At 37.8% G+C, this 8,677-nt stretch overlaps 1 protein-coding gene across 1 annotated transcript; it reads left to right on the top strand.

Moving 5' to 3' along the window:
• The first annotated feature begins 1,535 nt into the window (after nucleotides 1-1,535).
• On the top strand, nucleotides 1,536-3,522 carry LOC149229587 (ran-binding protein 1 homolog c-like). Its single transcript, XM_089375873.1, has 3 exons — nucleotides 1,536-1,850; nucleotides 2,975-3,126; nucleotides 3,288-3,522. The coding sequence occupies exons 1-3, from the start codon at nucleotides 1,675-1,677 to the stop codon at nucleotides 3,428-3,430; spliced, it is 471 nt and encodes a 156-aa protein (XP_089231999.1). The 5' UTR covers nucleotides 1,536-1,674; the 3' UTR covers nucleotides 3,431-3,522.
• The last annotated feature ends 5,155 nt before the right edge of the window (nucleotides 3,523-8,677 follow it).

The following is an 8,677-nucleotide window of genomic DNA, read 5'->3' as shown; positions in this document are numbered from 1 at the left end:
TTGACTTAAAGCTGATCCATATTAGTATATGGGCATCGAATGAGAACTTTGAACTGGATTGCCAACTAATTCATCATAATATATGTAACCTGTCTCCAGACAAATAATTCTTTTTTAGAGAGAATCTACAGTTGTATTTAGCTCCCTATGGATGTGATGGAAATTGATTTCCTAGAAGTGGTTCTTTAACTCCACAATTTTGCTTTTCCAGGAGGATAAACTTATAACTTCCAACTATGCTTTACTGTCATTTTTTTTTGGCTCCATTACAATATTTGTATGTCAACAACATGGCACACTACAACCAAGAAGATGAACAATTACATCATTAAGAGTTACAAAACCATCTTGCCATCGAATAACCAACATTAATTAAACAACCATTTAACAACATAATAGCAATTACACTATATATATATATATATATATATATATATATATATCACATTACACGTATAAATACCGCATTTCAATAGAAGTTAGATGAATTGCGCTAGTCCCAAAGTTTTGCTTTGACTTGAAATTAAACTCTTCTTCACTTTGTGATTTTTGTGTTATCCACTAGCATAGACCCATCTTAAATATAGATATAATATGAGCGGAGAGGGATCCAATTTCTTCATTGGCAATTATTTTTTATGAGCAAACATTATTTAAATGTTTTGTATTTTTTTTTTTATTTTTTTTTTTTTATTTATTTTGGCCGACACTAGCAAAATTTCAACTTTGATGATGGACAAACATCGCTGTAACCATACTAGGCTGTAGAGTGAGCTTGGCATATTCATATTATTTTCATCCTCAACATTGAGGATTGTCTAAAGCTCAGTGGAAGATGCCCCTTGGAATGATGGACAAACATGGTCGTAACCATACTAGGCTGTAGAGTGAGCTTGGCATATTCATATTATTTTCATCCTCAACATCGAGGATTGTGTAAAGCTCAGTGGAAGATGCCCCTTAGAATAGTTTTGATGCCCCCAAAATGACTTCCATTCTCAACCCCTCCCCATGACATTTGAACTTAAGACCTCGTAACAACTACACCCCATACAAACCAACTACCCTACAACTTATCATGGATCAACCACAACAATACTTATTATAATAATTTAAAACCAATATTTCTAATTACTTTTCCATATTTATCTCATTTACAAACCCCTCAACCCCATCCCATTATTATTACAATAAACACAATAATATATCACCGAGGAAAGAGTTCAAAATTGCGAAAACAAAAAACGCACAACAACCTCTGGTCCCAACATGACAACATGAATGAAGTAGGCCTCTCATGTTGGAGATGATTAGGGGTTATTCCATGGCCTTCTCTCCCTTTGAAACCCCCCAACCATCCCTGTAATAATTTATTATATTATCTTTAACGATGCTACTTTTACTCTCAATCTTTAACAGCTACCGGCCTTCCCTCTTCAAAACCCTTATATAGAGTGTTTTCTCTCCATCAACCTCAAAAACCCTTATATAGAGAGTTTTCTCTCCGTCGACCTCTTTGCCCTTTGCGCCTTCGAAGCATTTTTGCATAGTTAAATCCTTTGTCCAAAATCCTCGGGGTTTCGCATTCGTGTCTGATATTGGGCGAGTTTCTGGCATATTTTGGATCCATCGATTTCATTCGAGCCCTCCCTCTGTGCACTATCTGGTATTGGGATGGCTGGAACTCAAGAGGATCCTGTTCTTACACGGGCAGTAGATGACGATTCGAGAGAGAACGAGGATGATGCCGGAAAGGAAGAGGACACTGGAGCTCAGGTTGCACCCATTGTTAAGCTTGAGGAGGTTACTGTCACCACGGGCGAAGAAGAGGAGGATGTCCTTCTTGACATGTAAATTTCTTAATCCATGGCTATTTCATGATTTTGTTTTCTCAGTTGAAAGTTGTTTTCATGGCCTCTTCGGTGGCCCTTTTCCTGTGCACATAAATGGGACCTTGACTATAAGGAAGATGCATTTGGGCAGTTATTTACTTCTAATTTTTCTCCTTTTTAGTAAGATCTGTTTTTATCGGGTTCTCGATGTTTTGTTTGCCTGTTGATGATGATCGGATTTGTCATTTCAACGGGGTGCTGAAGAAACTCTATGGTAGATGCATTTAGCAGGCTATGGTTTGTTTTATCGGGTAATTAGAGTTTTGCTTTTCTGTGTATTTTGTGAGTTTCTTGTTGTTTTGATGTCCCATTGATATTTTGATCAGCATTTTTTGATCTCATTATGGTCTGTAATAATTGTTTTCCTATGTTGATAGGCTGCCAATGAAGATTTTTTCGGGGATGCATTTGATGGTTTATTTGTTATCATTGGGGGTTTTGTATTTTGATGAGTCTTTTTATATTTTGTTGAACTATAGGCCATCCTTTTTTCAATGTCTTTGAAGAATCTATGATGGTTTCTCTGTTATTCTGGTTTAGTGGGGGGTGTGATGGTCATTTGTTATTGTTAAGCATACCGGGGTTTCGTATTTTTTGGTTTTTGGATTAGCCATTGAATACTGAATTGGGCCTATTTGATAATCTGTCTTTTGGTTATTGGCATAAGGGTGATTTGTCTTTTTATGTTGTGAGGTTGTATGATTCAGGAATATGTCTGTTTTGATCTTCTGTCAACTGTTTTCGTTGACTTTCTATGATGTTTTGAACAGGCTGTTGATCATTTCTGTACTTTATGGGTATGTATGGGATGAGCATTCTTTTGTTATTAAATAGTTGATGATTTGTATTCTTACATGTTTGATGTTATTATTGAGCTTTTTTGTGGGATCCTTTTCGGTAATGTTAAGGAATATCTCCTGTGTTTTTAATAGGTCGTTGGTAATTTATCTTTGAATGCATTTGATATGGTGGGATATTGCGGACGTTACTTCTAATGGATGCCATGGGCTCTTAAAATGATCCTAATGCAGTTTCATTGTTTATTAATATTCCCATTCTTTTTTATATGTTTGACCCTGCAGGAAGGCGAAGCTATACAGGTTTGACAAGGATGGGAATCAATGGAAAGAGCATGGTGTAGGAACAGTAAAGTTTCTTAAGCAGAAGGATACTACAAAGGTTCGGCTGGTCATGAGGCAATCCAAGACATTGAAAATATGTGCAAACCATTTAAGTATGTAAATTTGTTTGTTTGTTTTTTTTTTGTGTAATTTCCCCCCTGAGATTGTAATAGCTTATCTTACATCCAAGTTTTAAGAGGCTTTCTGTGCCGAGAATTTGTGTTGATCCTTATTATCTGGATTATATTTTTTTTTTTTTTTTTTTGCCTTGCAGTTCATTCCCCAATGTCACTTCAGGAGCTCGCAGGTAGTGATAAAACTTGGGTCTGGCATGCAACTGATTTCTCAGATGGGGAACTGAAGGAAGAACTCTTCTGCATTCGTCTTGGCTCTGTAGACAGTGAGCACTGTTCTTAGACTCTTCTAATCCTTGTTATGATCTTTTCTTTCTGTCTTGTATTTTTCTTTGATAAAATCAATGTTTGAGTACCTATATTCTTGGATCATTTCATTGAAGGGTTGATTTTGCATCTGTTCTTAGGATGCTTTTGTGCAAATTATAGTGGGTTGGTAAGGGATCCCCCTCCCCAAACACCCTATCAGCATAGTTAAGACTTGAGTTTAGGGTGGCTTTAATTATCTCTGGTAATAGCAAATGATACGGAGGATTGTGCATAACCCACCCCCTTTTTGATTCCAATAAGCAGAGGTGGTCACTATGGTAATCCGATTTCAATTTGTAGTTAGAAAATGGGGTCACAACTTTCCATATTTTTTGTTTTGTTTTGTCTTTTTACATCAAACAATAGTATATTTATTAGAACCATAGTCAACTAAACAAACAGGAAACAATTTATTTGACAGGTGGAAGAAGTGATAGGCTTAGAGCAATTGAATTGTAGGCCATGCTTCTTGACAAATTGATGAACAGATGTCTCCTTACTTGAGATTTAGGTTGGCACCATGGCACCATCCTGTCCATCATTATACACTAATCTTGTCATTATCTTCTTCACTGTGAATGACTGGCCTGTTCCCTGCAAATAGATCTGGGCATAGAGGAGCCAATCCAAGAACAGTAATCTCTAGCACAAGACAATATTAATGATCTAAATACCTAATCCTGAAGCTTGAGTTTGATTTTTCTCTAATGGTTCTGAATCTCTGATTGAGAATCTCGCACTCATCATTATCAAACCTTCTCCTTCATCATTGGCATCAGCTGCACTGCTGAGGTACTTTGGTTGGTTGTCATTAGACTTGAGAGCTTGAAGTTTCAAATGATTATAGTAACAGACAGCCAGACAAGCCAGTCCACACCCACTCAAGTTTATGACGGTAACCTTTTCATTTATTACAGACAAAGATTATGTTATGAGCAGCCAGTCCTTGACAAGACCAACAACATTCATAGTCAAGGCTGAAGTCTTTCCTATCAGAAGAAACACTGCAAGATTAAGAGCCAAGGCACAAGCAGAAATGTCATGTAATCCAAATCAAAGGAAGAGACCCTGATTATCAGAAATGGGTATTCTACTAAGGCCCAGGGGGTGCTGAGAAAAACAAGGCAACAAGGAGCAACAAAGATGTGATGGGATTCAACTTAATCCCTTTTGATGTTCGTGCAATTTGTATGAGAACCAATTGGGTAGTCTCACATGCAACTGCACTTAACTGGAGAATCACCTCCCATGCATTCATCTTGGCCTCCCCATAAGCTGAAATAGTAACTCCAATGGATATGGCCAACATATTGGCCTCGGGCTCACCATTATAAGCTTCTTTCTTCAGGGAAACCACAATCAAATACACAGCAATGGGAATTAGAGCTTTCAGCATTTGAAATAATGATACTGAGAGGAAAACATAGGCAGAATTTGAAAACCAGAGACCCAAAGAATACACTTATCAATACTATGGGTTCAACGAGCTTGAAGACTCTTACAATAGCAACAGCCAGTGTTGAGTAGAAGCCCATGTGAATCATGGTGGGACTGATCACACTAAAGTTGTCAAGCAATGGCAACTCCAATGGATATGGCTAACATATTGGCCATGGCCTCACCTTTATAAGATTCTTTCTTCAGGGGAACTGCAATCGAATGCATATCAAATGGGCACAAGAGCTTTCAACATTTGAAATATCGATACTTTGAGAGACATGCACCAAGGGCTGCATCATTTAGGATTTGTACTCAGTTTAGGTGTCATATTCAAGGGGAAGTTGTTATGCTTTCCACCACTTCATAGATTGTTAGAGTGATGAAACAAAAGAGGCTCCCTCTTGAGGCTAGATTATGTCATTCATATCAGCTGTGTTGTTGATGTCCTAGCTCAGCCAGGTCTTGCCAAACCTCTGTTGAGGTTCAAATTTTATTATAAACTGAAATTTCTTCACAAGAATTGACCTCATAAAATGCCATAATCACAAGATATTCCATACATGGCTGTGATTATGGCTCGCAAGACCCTTAGACTTTGAGCAATGAGGCTGGCAACATCACTTATGATTATGCACTCTACAATTCTGTGACCAACTGAATGTCAAGCAATTGAACCACGATTTAAATCCTATTTTGTCAGCAATAAGTACTATACTTTGTCTTTATTTAGTGTAGAGAACCAAGCACTTATTCTGCTCATCTATAGAAGGGACAATGGTTGTTTGCCTATGAGGTATAAGGAAATCCTTTCAGATGTTTTGTATTTTCGTATGGAATTGAATCATACTCCTGCACACTGTAACATTCATATATATCAACCTGTAGAGGCTTTAATAACACCTGGTATTCCAGTTAGTGATTTTATTGGACCTCATGTGCATATCCTACATGCACAGGATGGACTATTCATATGTTACAGGGTATTATTCTTATTATTTAGGGTGCACATCTTCAGGTGCTCAAGAACGATTACTAGAACAGTCAGTTAATTCTGCAATTTAAAGGATGAAAAAGGAGGTTATAGGAGTCTAGTTTTGGTTCTCATCCACAATGTCACACTAGTCTACCTGGGCATGGTTCTCATGGTTGAATAGTGACTTGAGGAGTCATAATACCACAGATCACTAAACACGAACAGCTAAGGTAGCCCAAGGACAATAGCCATCTTTACACATTAATTAACAGGTCTTACATTAATTATCCTAGGGGGTTTTAATACTTCCAAATGCTTAAAAAACAGTTAGCAGAGCATTCACATTACACATTCCAGCAATCTTTTCTATAAACCAACCAAATGCAGTCAGGAGAGCCCTCCTTTTAAACTATACAACCTTATTGTTAGTATGATCAACCTTATTTTAATATATAGTGTGAAAAACCGTATGTGACAGGCAGGTGGAAAACTTTTCTCGCAATTGACTAAGCGACGTCCTGCGAGCCAGACTTGAGATGGAAACCCTCGTCAGAAGTATATGCTTGGCTCTTTTCTAAACAAATGAAGATTCAATGAGGTTTTGTGTAATCACTTCTGGTATCGTATTGGGTTAACCCACCCCCTTTTTGATTCCAATAAGCAGAGGTGGTCACTATGGTAATCCGATTTCAATTTGTAGTTAGAAAATGGGGTCACAACTTTCCATATTTTTTGTTTTGTTTTGTCTATTTACATCAAACAATAGTATATTTATTAGAACCATAGTCAACTAAACAAACAGGAAACAATTTATTTGACAGGTGGAAGAAGTGATAGGCTTAGAGCAATTGAATTGTAGGCCATGCTTCTTGACAAATTGATGAACAGATGTCTCCTTACTTGAGATTTAGGTTGGCACCATGGCACCATCCTGTCCATCATTATACACTAATCTTGTCATTATCTTCTTCACTATGAATGACTGGCCTGTTCCCTGCAAATAGCACCAATTCACTCTCTACCCATAGCTTGTAGTTGGGAACATCTACCTAGGACAATATCAAATTCACTCTCTACCCATAGCTATGGGTAGAGACCACATCGCTAGACAAAAGCAACAATTGTAATACAAATGTATGTGGTGTTTCTATTTGAGATAACAAAACACTAGAGAATCCCAAGAGTTTTCAATCAAGCCAACTCAAATCATTAGTAGGAGATTCATCCTCCAAGACCCAATGAAAGACTAGATCAACCTTATCAAATAAAATTGGATCTAGATCCTTTGCATGCAATTGTTTTGTGAGCATCCAAATGTTGTAGTTGATGAAGACCAACTTCCCCAGTTGCTCATGCTCCAACATACTGCACTTTTTGCTCATATCCCTGTGCAAAACCCATTTTTTATAACAAACAACAAACCCCTTCAACATCATTTGCATATAGGATTTTATATCAGCTGGGGAGAGAACTATGCTTTTGTCTTTTATAACAATCTCAAGATCACTCTCCATGAATTCAAAGACAATATGTAAATTCCGTTTGTGTGGATATGCATCTATTAGTTGAATTATACTTGGATGCGAAAGCTCCTTCGATAATTTGATTTCTCTTAAAGCAGTTACATTAACACCTTCTTTGGCTTTACCCAGATGGATTTTCTTTACTGCCACAGTTTTTCTTGTCACAGTCTTTCAAAACAGTTTTAATCCAGAACTGGTTGTCTTTTTTTCTAGTTCTTGATATTTGTATGGGTTCCATAGGGTGGCAAGGCCTCTTGAGTCCCCTCTCACACTGACTATTGCACCTTTGCTACTGGCCCAACAAATTTTCTTGGCTTTTTCATATTCATTTGCATCCATCTTTGTTTCATGAAGGAATAAAATGCCTACTTTCTCAGTCCTTATTATATCCTTTACTGCCAGGGTTTTGATGGTGTTCCCCAAACCTCTTATATTCGAAGAAATTATTTTCATTGAGAGGTGCGCAGAGATGCGTCCTTCTCCTTGTCCCTATATTTCATTGATTCCTTTCTGGCATTCTGCTGGTTTTTTGTGTTGCTGTTCTAATGTTTTCTGCTTGCCTAATATTTTCTCAATGGCAGTGGCGTCATCTCTTTTCTCCTTGTGAGGTTTTCTTCCCATTTTTTTGAATCCCTTTTCAACATGCTCAAGATGTTCCCCATCAGCCCAGGAGTCTGATTTCTTCTACTTGCAGGAGGCGTTGATGTTCCTATTAGGATGAGGAACAGGAGACCCTTCGTTGTTAAGAGGTTCAACTAGCGAGGTCTTCTCAATGAGAGATGAGTTAGCAGGGTCATGGGGTGAGGGGGCTGTGTTGTCCACTGAAGGTTTTTCTTTTTTATTGGAGAGGAAGATATGACAGGAGAGGTGTAAAGACTAACTAAATCAGCAGGAGGGTCATCTGCTTCAGGGCAAACAGATTCTGTTGTTTGGTTACCATGTCAGGAAGGGTAGTGAAAGGGTCAAAAGGGTTAGGAGTGGTAGTTACAACCTCTTTCCTGAACGAAGATCCAGCTTTGACATGCCTTGCACATGTTTTCTTAGGGACATGACATTCTCCCGAGGGACTTACAACAGAGGTTTTGGACTTGCAATTATTGGCAAAGCGACCATATTCGTGACAAAGCTTGCACTTGTAATGGATCTGTTGATAATCCAGAGTCTGCTCATGGATTCAGTCTCCATTTTTGAGGATTATTTTCTCTGGAAGAGCTTGTTCTAGATCAACTTCAACACAAATACAAGGACAAACATATTGTTTATGCTTCAGTTCAGAACTATCTAG

Source organism: Pinus tabuliformis, chromosome J (assembly GCF_031772625.1).
Source record: "Pinus tabuliformis cultivar Carrire ecotype Pingquan chromosome J, CPIR1, whole genome shotgun sequence".
Classification (NCBI taxonomy): domain Eukaryota; kingdom Viridiplantae; phylum Streptophyta; class Pinopsida; order Pinales; family Pinaceae; genus Pinus; species Pinus tabuliformis.
Note: the sequence above shows the minus strand (reverse complement) of the source record. Positions and strands in the feature narration are given on the sequence as shown.